At 41.0% G+C, this 13819-nt stretch overlaps 1 protein-coding gene across 1 annotated transcript; it reads left to right on the forward strand.

Moving 5' to 3' along the window:
- Positions 1 to 1859: 1859 nt before the first annotated feature.
- On the forward strand, positions 1860 to 6930 carry LOC133732415 (dynamin-related protein 5A). The gene is made up of 8 exons (XM_062159957.1): positions 1860 to 2231; positions 2755 to 2946; positions 3026 to 3232; positions 3399 to 3827; positions 4174 to 4401; positions 4491 to 4686; positions 5007 to 5673; positions 6459 to 6930. The coding sequence occupies exons 1-8, from the start codon at positions 1860 to 1862 to the stop codon at positions 6643 to 6645; spliced, it is 2478 nt and encodes an 825-aa protein (XP_062015941.1). The 3' UTR covers positions 6646 to 6930.
- The last annotated feature ends 6889 nt before the right edge of the window (positions 6931 to 13819 follow it).

The raw sequence follows: 13819 nt of genomic DNA on the forward strand, positions 1-13819 counted from the left end.
ACGTTCCAAAGGGAATTGAAACTGACCTGCATTGAAACGAGTTTGTTGGTTTTGTCCATCTCATTTTTAGAATTCTACTAACCAATAAGGCAGTTCGATGGTCGATTTTAGCCAAAAAAACGGAACGCCTTTGTCAATTCCACCATGTTAATATGAAGATAATTAGAATGATCAGCGAATTCTCTCCTCAACCCTAATTGCCATATGCTAGACCTTCAATGACTTCATCTTTCATCGAGAATCTCTGTAGCTACCATCATCATTTCGTTGTTGCCTTTAATGCCTTGTGTGTGTGACCAACAATTCTTATCGGCGATAGAACTAGTACGTACCATTAAGGTTAGAGATGGAGTAGGCCATTTTTCTTGGTTTGCGTTGTCATCCTAATTTGGGTCTTCACTGGACTACTGTGCACTTTCGAAATATGATCCAGAGTGTCAATGTTAATGGTAGCAATATTTTTGCTATAGAATTTCTTTGTGTGTTAGTCTTTGATGTGTGTGCTGTTTTTTTTTTTTTTTTTGAGGTAAAGAGTTCATAAATTAATTAATATGACCCTTGATTATAGTCAAAGAATAGTACGAGTAGTCTACTCTAAATAGACAATGTAAGCTCTGAGTAGTCTATGCCAACAAAATCAACTCACCTTGTAGGCAAACTATTCTATCTAACGCTACTATGCCAAGCACGACATTGTGGCACGAGAGAGCAAGTTACTTCTACAAAGGCTTCTGGAGAAGCTTCTACTAGCATAGACAAAAATCTAAATAAAGCACCTAGACTAAAAACTCAATGGCCCAAAACCTGAGACCAAGCCCAAAAGCCAAGTCCCAAGCCCAGGCCCAGGCCAAACCCGAGCTAGCAAGGAGATGAAATCTCTGCGCCTCCTGCCAAGCTTTCTGGAGGTCGGCCTTTCCACCACTTTATCAGGCAGGAATCCTTCAAGTACCGTTGCCTCTTCTCTGAACTCGCCGGCCGAAAGAAACAACCCGCACTAGTTAATCACAACCAGAACCAATGCAGAAAGACCCAATCAAATCGCCGACACCACCTTCCCACAGGTCAGTCGTCTCTCAACCCGGTTCCAAAATCCCCAGAACCCACTAAATCGTTGCAACCTGAGAGCGACCCGGATCACCAACGTTGAGGGGCCGTTGCCGCACCGCAACCTGCACCTTACGTACTTCACAAACACTGAAACACCACGATCACACAAATCCACCTCCAAGAACCTTCTCACCCAGCCGAGGCCGGTGCTGGACGCAATCGGTCACGACCTCCAGTGTGCATGAAACCCTAAGAGGTAGGGTTCCTCTCTATTGAGTTCATGGTTTTTTTCACAAAATTATCAATCGGTGATGGTTCCTTAATGTGTGTGCTGTTCTGGCGATGGTAAACAATAAAATCATATGATTCTTAAAAAAAAAAAAAGACTCATTGTATTAATGGGTATGAACTGAACTTGTAATATTACAAGTTACCTACCATCTTAAGGGAGATATTAATAATATATAGTTCAGGTGATCCGGGTTAATGTGATTAGTCCACGTGCACGTAGTAACCACTTATTTCTGTCGTTATTTTTTTGTTTCCATATATTCATTTTTATCCAAAATATATTGTTCCTATTGACCTAGACCACCACCAGACCATCAAATAAATAAGATGGGAACTTATTTCAAGTGGCCCGTAACATTGGACTCAAAGTCTCAAAACCCACTAACCCAAACCCAGCCGCGACCCGGCCGACCCAACCAGCAAGATCATCCCTAACGTAGGCTTCATTTCTCAAAGGCAAAATTCAAATTCAAAACCCCGACGCTCCTTCCCTTCCCGCTCTCTCTCTCTCCCTCCCTCCGATGGCCACCACAAACGCCTTCCTCACCACACCAACCAAAACCCCATCGGACAAATCATCCCACTCCCGGAAACACCCCCACCCCAGTTCCACCGCCGCAAACGACATGTCGTCCTTCTCCTCCCTCTCCAACTCCAAGTCCCGGTTCGAGGCCTACAACCGCCTCCAAGCAGCCACGGTGGCCTTCGGCGAGAAGCTCCCGATCCCCGAGATCGTCGCCCTCGGCGGCCAATCCGACGGCAAGAGCTCCCTCCTCGAAGCTCTCTTAGGGTTTCGATTCAATGTCCGCGAGGTCGAGATGGGGACTCGCAGACCTCTCATTCTCCAGATGATCCACGACCCCACCGCTCTCGAGCCCCGGTGCCGATTCCAGGTCATTTCCTTTTTCTCCTGTGCAATTTCATGGTTTTTGCCCTGACATTTTGTGGTCTTAGGAGTTAGGATGTTGTTCTAGGGTTTTTTAGTGGATTGGGCTAAAATTGCAGATAATTGATGAGGAGAACTTGAATTTAATTTTAAGGCCTTGTGATTTTCGGAAATCTGGAATACGAAACTAGTTATGGCAAAGAAGAAAAAATTTGCTGAAGAATGGCTGAAGGATTGGATTTTAGGATGTTAATGTAACAAGATTAGAATGTTAGGCAGGATTGTTTGAGAATTGTGTTCAATTTGCTCTTTTTGTTCGTATCCGTGGTAAAGTAAGACCTAAAAGAGACAAGGGAAACTTGTTCTTGCACTGCACATTTGACGTTTTAGGGGTGTCTGGCTGTGGTGGTGACTTCTTTTTTTTGTATTTGTGTATTATCTTGGTTTTCCTTCACTAGAGTGTCTCTTACTTCTGCTGTAGATGATGGTTTAATCTAGAAACTTACTTATTGTTAGCGTTTTGAAAACAGGAGGAGGATTCTGAAGAATATGGAAGTCCGATCGTGTTGCCATCTGCAATTGCGGATGTTATAAAGTCCAGAACAGATGGGCTTTTGAAGAAGACTAAAACTGCAGTTTCTTCCAAGCCAATTGTGATGAGAGCGGAATATGCTCATTGTCCAAATCTAACAATTATTGATACTCCAGGCTTTGTTCTTAAGGTGAGTTTTAGTTTGAGATGCTGCAACTTAAACGTGAGATATTTAGATTTGGGTTGAGGGTGTGAAATATTGTTGGCAGGCGAAGAAAGGAGAACCTGAAAGGACACCTGAAGAAATTCTTTCGATGGTGAAGTCATTGGCTAGTCCTCCCCATCGCATTCTCCTCTTCCTTCAACAAAGTAGTGTGGAGTGGTGCTCATCCTTGTGGTTGGATTCCATTCGTGAAATTGATCCAACATTTAAAAGGACTATAATTGTTGTCTCGAAATTTGATAATCGTCTAAAGGTATGACCAGTTCAGCATATCTACAGTATGGTACATAATGTTGGTAAAAAATGGAAAGATCGAATAGTTCACTGATAAAACTTATTTCAGTTGCCTCATATAAAGTACTCAACTAGATTTTATCTTGTTTGAAACATTGATTTTGATTGTAAAGTAACATATGCAGGAATTTTCTGACCGGTGGGAAGTGGACCGCTATCTGAGTGCAAGTGGTTACCTTGGAGATAACACTCACCCATATTTTGTTGCCTTGCCAAAGGATAGGAATACCATTTCAAATGACGAGTTCCGCAAGCAAATATCTCAGGTAGACTCAGAAGTTCTACGACATCTGCGTGAAGGTGTGAAGGGAGGATTTGATGAAGAAAAGTTTAGGCCTTACATTGGTTTTGGCTCTTTGAGAGAATATTTGGAGTCTGAACTACAAAAAAGGTATAAAGAAGCTGCCCCAGCTACTCTTGCTTTGCTTGAAGAGCGCTGCAGTCAAGTCACTACCGAACTAGCCACGATGGATTCAAAAATACAGGCCACCTCTGATGTTTCTCAGCTTAGAAGATCTGCAATGTTGTACACAGCTTCTATAAGCAATCATGTGGTGGGTAATCTTAGTCAAAACTTCTAAGATTTAGCACAAAATCTTAAATTGATTCTTTTACCTGTTTGTTACTTTATTTATTTATTTATTTTACGTATGAATAAGTTTTCGTATTGTTTTGGATAATCCATAATACGTATATGTCAGGGAATTTTATCAAAATTTTCAGTTCAGTTCTATTGACAAGTATCTTCCTTGGCAATCATTATCTTTGAATTATATTCTAAATTAATCTAATCTCTTTTAAACTTCTAATTAATTCTAATCTTTATAGGTATAATCTTGTTGAAGTTCCCTGTTATTGATAAATGTTTATTTTGGTTTGTGTTATTGATAAATGTTGAAGGGGGCTTTGATTGATGGAGCAGCAGATCCTGCCCCCGAGCAATGGGGAAAAACAACTTTTGATGAGCGGTCAGAAAGTGGTATTGGGGGTTGGCCTGGTGTTACAGCAGATATAAGGCCTCCCAATGCTACTCTTCGACTGTATGGAGGAGCTGCATTTGAAAGGGTGATGCATGAATTCCACTGTGCTGCATATTCAATTGAATGCCCTCCAGTGTCGAGGGAGAAGGTATGCTCTTGCTGCTAAAGCAATTTAGCTTAGAAGTTTTGATTTTGATTATATGTAGACAGGTTAGTTATAAAGTCTTCTTCTAACAGGTAGCAAATATACTACTTGCCCATGCTAGCAGAGGTGGGGGTAGAGGGGTGACAGAGGCAGCTGCAGAGATTGCACGTGCTGCTGCCCGATCATGGCTTGCTCCTCTTCTTGACACTGCATGTGATCGGCTTTCTTTTGTTTTGGGAAATCTCTTTGAGCTTGCTCTAGAACGGACTCGCTACCGTGATTCAGAAAGTAAGTAGTTATATGTGCTATTAAACTTTTTCTTCTCTTTTTTCCTTTTAATTATTAGTCTTCTTCCGTTTATCAGTGACCCCAAAGAGTTGTGAACAAGTTGGTACAGTTTTTTTTGTTTTGTTTTTGAACTCTTTTCCTTCTCAGCTTAGGGAAGTAAATAGGTAATTTGGAATCTGAAATACACATAAAGGGGATGGTATGCTGTGGAACTAGTTAAGAATGTGTATTCAATGTGCATTGTAATTTGAGCTTCCTGCATATTCATCAATTATGTTTTTCTGATATCAAAACTGTGGCCTTTTTGTTCACTGTGTTAGATGGGAGGAAATCAGGAAATATGGATGGGTATGTTGGTTTTCATGCTGCTCTAAGGCAGGCTTACAATCGCTTTGTAAAAGATCTATCTAAACAGTGCAAGCAACTAGTCCGCCACCACCTGGACTCGGTTACAAGTCCATACTCATTGGTTGGTTATGAGAATGATTTCCAAGGAGGCTATGGCTCCAGTGCAACCTCTTTTGTCAGATCTAACCAATCCTCAGTCAATTCATTTTTACTAGAGTTGTCTGATGTGACAATGATAGATCAGGAGAATATCCCTCCAGAAAAGAATGCACAGCAAACAACACCAGGAAAAGGTTCAGAGGCCAGAGATTCTCTTCGAGAATGCCAAATGACTGTGCCTGAGACCCCATCACCTGATCAGCCCTGTGATGGTGCTGCAAAGAAGGATCTTGGAAATGGCATTGATATTGGACCCAGAAAGCGGGTATCAAGAATGGCAGGCAATAACAAATATTTTGACAATGTAAGAGCACAAAATGGGGGTGCTCTTCTCTTTGGAAATGGTGATGATGCTTTAAGATCAGGCTCGCCTTATTCAGAAATCTGTTCATCTGCTGCACAGCATTTTGCACGCATACGCGAAGTTCTTGTTGAGAGAAATGTAGCCTCAGCTCTGAATTCTGGGTTCCTAACCCCTTGGTGAGTTGCATTTTGATACATACCTTTAAGCCCACCTTTTCAGCTTCCCCCCAGTATTTACTTTCCCTGTGTCATAATAAGCAACATATTGAGGTTATAGCGTGATTTGTTGTTTGCTTTTGCTACATTTATTTTAGTATGAGACCTAGTTAAAATTAAGATTACCAGTAGAGTGAAGTGTTTTGACTTTTGTCTTACTTGGGAAAGCCTCTGAGTTTGATTTCCTTTTTTTTTCTCGTTCTTAGAATTTGAAATATTCTTAATTCCACTTGCTGATCTTGAAATTTCCATTTCATTTAGTTATAGTTTACTTTTGCAAATCAGAAATTGTGGTTTTTGTTGTCTTTGTTTTAATGTTTTTCATAAAAGTGGTTTCCCATAAAAGTGAGAAAAAAAAATCCACTGGTTAAATACTCCAGCATTTCCAGATTCGCTTTGTTTTAATGTTTTTCCTTTTTGTACGAAACTACTAGCATTCTTTTGTTATAGACTTATAGTTTGTCTGCTTTGATATGGCTAGATACTTTAAATTGCTGCAGAGGCCTTTTGTATATACTAGAGAGTAGAGGTTAGAGAATTACCCTTGACCTTTCTTTTAATCAATTTCACTTAGATTTAGGCTTTTAGCTTAGAATTAGGGTCTTAGAGAGTGCGCGAAGTAGCCTAGCTCCTAGATCCCTTGTGCCAAATCAAATCAATACCTGCTTTTTCATTGGAATATATTCTTTACATGTATTAGTTTAAAAGGGTTATAATGAGTTGTTACTTCTGTCTTATCCCTGCAGTCGGGATCGGCTTGTTCTGGCACTTGGTCTGGATTTGTTTGCTGTGAATGATGACAAATTCATGGACATGTTTATTGTCCCTGGTGCCATTGATCTACTACAAAACGAGCGGCAGTCACTCCAGAAGCGCCAAAAGACACTCCAGTCTTGCTTGACTGAGTTTAAAACTCTTGCTCGAGCACTTTGATGGTGGAAACAAAGTTTTGGAAAGGTTATTCCCGAGTGTATCGCATCTAGTGATCATTTGAAGTTTTCGCTCAGCTGCCTGGTAGAATCTGTTGTTAATTTCTTGCTACTGTATGAAGGATTGAGTTCTCTGTAAGGCCATGTTGTTGTTGTGGTTACTGTAAGGCCATGTTGTTCACGTAGGTTGTAGCTGCAGAATAGTACTATAGATTCGTGTTTGTATATAAGGATTATAAAAGCAAAGCATTTTGTTGAGTATTCAATGACTACTATTCATTCAGCATTTAACTTAGCAGTGCAGCCTCATAAAAGCATATCCTAGATTTTCTCTGTAAAGTGTAAACGACTATAGTTGTGGTCCTTGTGAATAGTTGATACCGTGATCCCGTTTAATGATAAAAGTTTGCAGCAACATCGACAATAGGTAAAGAATTCTCATCTCCTAGTAGAGTCGGGACAAAGGAAAACCCAAAATGATATCACATAAGAATTATGTGGGCTGGGCTGCAAAATGAATGGGTTGGATAAGAAAGGTTATCCGTTTTCGAAGATGCAAGAACTAGGAACTTTTGAAAGCAATAAGTTGTTATTCACTAAATCACACTATAAGAAAACCATTATGCAGCTCAAAGTTGGACTTTATAACTTCCATAATACCAATAACTTCTTCATAATACTTGTTAGAGCCCTCGTCTTTACATAGGTCTTTAGCATCTCCACAACAGACGATACTCCAACATACCAACTAAACACTAAATTAACGGGATTGATGAGACTGATAATAGTTTCATATCCTCAAACGCGCTACAATTTGTTTTTTGAGTGACTGTAATATAGGCGATTCTCCGAAAGTAAATACATATCGTAATTTTGGAGCTTTTACAACTTAACATAGCTCAAATTCAACTTCGTACTTGTTGGGACTGCTGTTATAAGATGGTTTGAATGTGGCGGATGACTCCAACTGAGCAGTAGTTGGGTGTTTTTTATTTTTCTAAACAAAAAACAATAATAATTGCACTATTTGACCCTAAGTCTGAAAAGTAAAGGGGAAGACAGCTACAATAATATGTGGTGGACTGACTGAAAATAGAGACTATTCATGAACCTGTGACAAAGGAAGATGATATGACTGGTCCCCGCCTCCAACCTCGCATGTTCCATCCCCAAGCGTCTCTAATCTCAGGGGACCTAGTCCGACATTATAAATTTTACTATTATTACAATAATCAATGGGGTTTAGTTGTAATCCCTCCAATCACTGATCACTACTGCCCACCATTCACTCACAACCTCATTGTAGGTTTTAATGACTGCCCAACATCACCACATTACTGTGAGCTAAAAAATTATCACGTCTTAGTTTTGATGATCAAAGTTAATAGGAATGGGGATGTATGCCTTTCCTTTGAGAAACAATGAGGCTGCATTTTGAGTCTTCAAGAAAAATGGGAAGAAATTAGAAATTTGACCTAGTTAGCTTTTGGCAATTGGTTTATGGGAAATTAGGTTGTGATCGATAGTTAAACAGTTTATTCATTCAGTGACAGAGTTAAGAAATTTTGTTTCTAAAAGAAAAATATACATGTTCTTATACTAGTTTATTTTATTTTGTATGATTGTCTTGTCTTAATTTTTTTGAGACAATTTGTCAAACAATTTACTGTAAAACATGTAATACGTTTACTTAAATAGGCAAAATGACAGACAAGAAGCTAGTGGTAGTACTCACAAGTGGTACGTACGTACATATAGTCCTACTCATTATACAATCAAATACGTAGAGGTAGCGGAGACCCTCATTTGGTACTACTTCAGAGGCGCTAGAGAAATATAGAGTTTACATCGGTGCTTAGCTTCCTAAATACAAGGAATTTATTGTTAAAGACAAAACTAAAACATAGTAAAGAACTAGGGCAACAACCCTAGCCCAAAATAGTGAGCCCAACACCGTCCAAGAGAAGTCCACCGCCTGAGCCTATCAAGCGGGCTTGGTCCCGGCCCATCATCTTCTAACATCATGTCGTACGCCACAAGTTCAGCACCTCCGCCCAACCCCCTCTGCCACGACCCATGACGCTAGACCTGTAAATGGACCGGATTTTGATCCAGACCCGCTCAAGATGTGTGGCTATTGGACGGGTTTGGATCGAAAATTTTGATCCATTGATCCGTTAACCCGTTTATTTAACGGATCAAATGCGGATTTAGGTCGATCCGACTGTTGATGATCCGGCCCGTTTTTGTAATAATAAAATATTATTTTTTTAAAATAAAAAATAAAAAATATGAAGAATTTCTAATACAAATTTTTTGCAGAAATCTAAGGGACAGTTCATCACTCAAGATTCCAAGAAGCATTAACAATTTTGATAACGTAATTCTACTTTTGGTGATAGTTTTCATGTTGTTTTAATATTTTATTAATATCTTATGAGGTATAATGATATAAATTTAATATTACTATTTAAAATTTTAAAATATTTGAAATTATAAACGGGTCGGATTAGCGGATCGGGTATCCGTTAACCCGGCGGATACGGATTTGGATCAAGCTATCAACGATCCGCCGGGTTAACGGAGCGGGTTTGGATCGAATTTTTTTTTTAAGTAAACGGATTTGGATTTAGGTCGATCCGATCCAAATCCGATCCATTTACAGGTTTATATGACGCCAAGATCTACGCCGCTGCGACCTCCAGCCGCATCGACCCAAACAGCTGCGCCTCGTCGTACGGATCCGGGCCTGAATCACGCTGATGCAGCGCCTCACCTTATCGCCTTAAATGACAGCGGAAGGATATGTAACGGCCTATTCTGGCTTGTGATAAATATACTATTTATTTAACTAAAAAAAAAAAGAAAAAAAAAAAAGCAAAATGAGATTTTTTTTTTTTTGTCTGTATTTTCTATTGGTCTCCATATAAAACATTTATTGACCCCAATAAACATTTTTTGTCCTTTTTCAATACAATGTTCCAAAGAAAGAATCCTATTGATAAATCTTGAATATATATATATATATATAGGCAAGATCTAGAGCGGACGTCCGCAGTGTCGCTAAAGTGCGGATGGCGACGCTACAACCGCGTTTAGGCGCCAACGGCGGCTCGAATCTTGCCGGATGGAGGCTAGAGGCATCCCAGACCGCTTCTAGGCAGCGATCGAGGTTAAAGGTTCTGGCCAGTGACCTCACCTGCAACTTCAAGGTTTTGGACAGCGACTGCAAACTGATAGCCGGCAACTCCACCAGCAAGAAGAAGGTCGAGATCAACCCTTGGCCTCCATCCGGCAAGTCCTGCGGCGCTGTCGCGGCCTGAACGCTGCTGCAGCGTCGCTGTCCGCACTTTAGCGACAGTGCGGATGTCCGCTCTAGATCGCCTATATATGTGTGGTGTGTGTGTGTGTGTGTGTGTGTGTGTGTAAATATATATAGGGTTTAGGGTGGGGACTTAATGAGGACTTTCTAATCAACGGTTATGACTCAGGGGCGAAACTAGGATTTATAAGTTGGGGGGGTCGAGAAGTAAAAAGTAAATTTAACTATATAGATGATAACAATTGAGTACCTATTATATTTTTGGTGCAAAGTACTATAATTAATTGGCAAAAGAGTGAGGCTATTGCCACCCTACCAAATGCTTAGTTCAGCCTACAATTTTTTTTTAAACCAAATATTCCAATACTAACCCCAAAATTAAAATTTTTTGAGAAAAGATAAAATAAAATAAAGATCTATGCAACCACAACTGCATAAATACTATGTATCTCTCAAATCAAATTTGAATTTCTTTCCACCAGATACTGAGAGAGCCTTGACTTAGTCTCTTGTACATCTCAATTAAGCGTCCAACTAGTGCGTACAAGAAATAGGGAAAGAAAGGGACTAAGATAGTTGAGAATTGCTTCAATCTTCAATGGAATGGTCGTACAGTGCAGTGGGATTGTTCTGCATATATTTGTTTTGTTTTGTTTTTTTTTTTTGTCTTTAGGATCTATGGCTTCTAACGTATAGTCCTTTATATATATATATATATATATATATATATACCCTAAACCCTAACCTCGCTCTGAAATTTCAGAGCGAGGCATCGCTCTGGATAAAATCTATATATATATATATATATATATATATATATATATATATATATATATATATGAAGAAGGAAGAGATCGAGGAAAGCATATGATCATTTGAGAAGGATGGAGGTCTGTATGCAATAAATCGATGATGGTTTGTTTTTATTTATTTTTGAATTTATCTCTTTAATTATTCTTCTTTTTTTATATATTTTTTTAAGAAGGGCCGGTGCGGCTGCGCTTAAGCCTTGATTAATGAAATTGCAGAATACATGGGGGGGGACATGGTGCCTAAACCCCAGATTACAGTATGCATCAAGAGAACTTCCTGAGATAATAACAAGAGTCTCAACTAAAGCAATGTATTCTAACAAGCACCGACTAACGAAGAGTGTTCTACTGGCTACTCCATTCGCTTTACAAATGTGGTGACATACTAGAAAGATAACTCTATTACGAAGAAGCATCATTACAAACAGCACAGCTTTCCCACTATGTTGCCACTGGAATATAGATCTAGTGACACTTAGTTTCACATTGCCACTGGGAGGCTGCGACCATTTGACCAAGCAAGGCAGTCGTCACCTACCCAGAGCAGACATGTTATTGCCACTAGGAGGTTGCGACCAGTTGCCAATGCAAAAAACTCACCGCCTACCTAGAGCAAACAAGGCACACAAGGTGCATAGACTGAGACCAAACCCACTTCGTACTACCAAAAAGTGGTAGCAACTTATTAACCAATCTACTAATAAGTAAACTTGAAAATAATAAGGAAACCATCTTGGACCTAGAGTGGTACCCCAGGCCCAAGACCCACTAGGCCCAGCAAGGGATAAGCCAGAGTTAAACAACCCAATCCAGCACCTCCACAGACTCAACACTGCCATCACCGCGCCTCCGCCTGGCCCCATTCTCCGTCCAGATCCTAGCCACTCGAACAAGCAGATCGCAGACCGATCTAATCCCAAGCAGCCAAATCATAGGCAGAGACATCAAAACCCCAGAAACACATAGCAATGCAGAGGCTTGAACGACATCGACCCCATTCCTCCATCTCAGCCATCGAATCCACCTGTCCCCGGCCACCCCTTGCCAACCGAGGCAACCTATCCCTCCACCCAACACACTCGATCGCATATCAAGACGGATCTGACCTGAATCGAATGGTTCAGTCACAACGAAGGCCAAAGCTCGACCACCACAGTCACCTCGACATGATACCAGGCCAATACAGCCCCTAGTTGCCCATCCGACGACGACGTCAATAGGACGCGTCGTCGGACGGATCATGATCTCTCACAGAAGACGGCGCGTGTAGCGCGTTCTTTTTCGCTCACAGAACCACCTCGATCACTTAAAAGAAAAAAAGAAAAAAAAAACAGTTTTTCTAACTTTTAAGGGCAGAATTGGAATTTTAAGGGTCAAAAGTAAAACGTAGGGTGAACTGAGCATTTGGTAGGGTGGCAATAGCCGCGCCCTTGACAAAACTAGGAAGTTTTTGTATATAAACTTTTTCATCTACATAATTTTTTTATTGAAGACGAGAAATGCAGAAAGAAAATATCAATTACATCTTAATCATAAAATAATTGAAGAAAATAACCATAAATGATCATGTGATTCATTTCTTTCTTTTTTTTGAAATGAGGGCTTTGTGCGGCTACCCTCCAGCCCTGATTAATAAAACTGCCGAATACAAGGGGGGGACATCGAGCCTAAACCCCTGATTACAATAAGCATCTATAACGTGTCCTGAAATAATATCAGAAAACTCTACAAAATACATATATTCTAACAAGCACCAATTAGCAAAGACTGCACAATTGGCTACTCTATTTGATTTGACAAAGCGGTGACATAACGGAAAGATAACTCGATTACAACGAAGCATAAATACCAAAATCACAGCTTTCCTACTATGTTGCCGCCGGAAAACAGATCCGACGACACTTAGTTTCATTCTGCCACTAGGAGGTTGCGACCATTTAATTGATCGTCGCCTCGCTAGGCCAGACAAGGCACTTAGAGTGCACGCACAGGCACAGAGCCCAACTAGCCCTGCACCACAAGTATAGGGACTTATTACTCGCAAAAAGCGCAAATAAACTAAGCAACAAAAAGTAAAAACAGTTTTAAATAAAAAGAGAGCTAGGGCAAGGCCCAAACATGGAGCCCAACCCCAAGCCCAAATAGAAACCATGGAGTCAAGAAGGTCAAAAGCCGCCAGCCAATATTGGCCTGATCCCACTACGGCCACCGCCGGACCACCCACAACGCCGCTCCACCAACGACTCGGGACCGCCGCCGTCATCCTTCCGCTCTCCCCGGCCCGCCATGGAGAAACACCACCCCATTCCACCGTCACCTTCCCCAGATCGTACACCGACAGCCCAACCCAGGTCGGGTTAATCCGATCCGAGGCAAGCCCCGCTGCCACGACCTCCTCACCTCCAGTCCGCCTCCTAGCCCGTGCTACCCCACCAAGCCGCCGACCCTGCATCCATGGCAGTCCAGTCGCCGTTCCAGCCCGCTCCGCTCCCAAACCCGGCCAGTGAGAACAAGACCCCGCGCTAGCAGCCTTGATCTTCCCCTCCATGTCCTCTGCACACCAGCGATCAGATCAAAGGTGCAAACCACAGACCCACAGCCCAAAGGGCCAACAATTCCCGTCCGACGACAGCGTCACCGGACGCGCCGCCGGACGGAGAGAGAGAAATGTTTTGAAAACCCTTGTGCTCTACGGAGAGAGAGATTGTTTTAACATCATTATCATTTGTGCAATACACTTTTTAAATCATTATCATTATCATTTATGATTCATTTCTTTGTGAACCGGGCTGAGAACTAAGAGCAGGAGACAGGAGAGGGGGGGGGGTCCAATCAATTGAGTTTGGTCGGTTTACAATTTCAAAGGTCAATTATATGCTACTTAAGAAGAGAAGTCCTAAAACTATGGGGGGTCTGAACCCTCCCAGACCTTCATATAGTTCCGCCACTAGTTGTGGGACTCACTTTTTTTAACACATTTCAGCAAGTTAATCGTTAGATTTTTCGATATTTATGAGTAGATTATTTCTATAAATTTTCAACTA

This window comes from Rosa rugosa, chromosome 2 (assembly GCF_958449725.1).
Source record: "Rosa rugosa chromosome 2, drRosRugo1.1, whole genome shotgun sequence".
NCBI classification, from domain to species: Eukaryota; Viridiplantae; Streptophyta; class Magnoliopsida; order Rosales; family Rosaceae; genus Rosa; species Rosa rugosa.

What these genes read in the sequence shown, in the direction of transcription:
- LOC133732415 (XM_062159957.1), top strand. Translation starts at nt 1,860, where the DNA reads ATGGCCACCACAAACGCCTTCCTCACCACACCAACCAAAACCCCATCG. An exon ending in AGCCCCGGTGCCGATTCCAG is followed by an intron (nt 2,232 to 2,754) that starts GTCATTTCCTTT and finishes TTTTGAAAACAG; the next exon opens with GAGGAGGATTCTGAAGAATA. An exon ending in CTCCAGGCTTTGTTCTTAAG is followed by an intron (nt 2,947 to 3,025) that starts GTGAGTTTTAGT and finishes TATTGTTGGCAG; the next exon opens with GCGAAGAAAGGAGAACCTGA.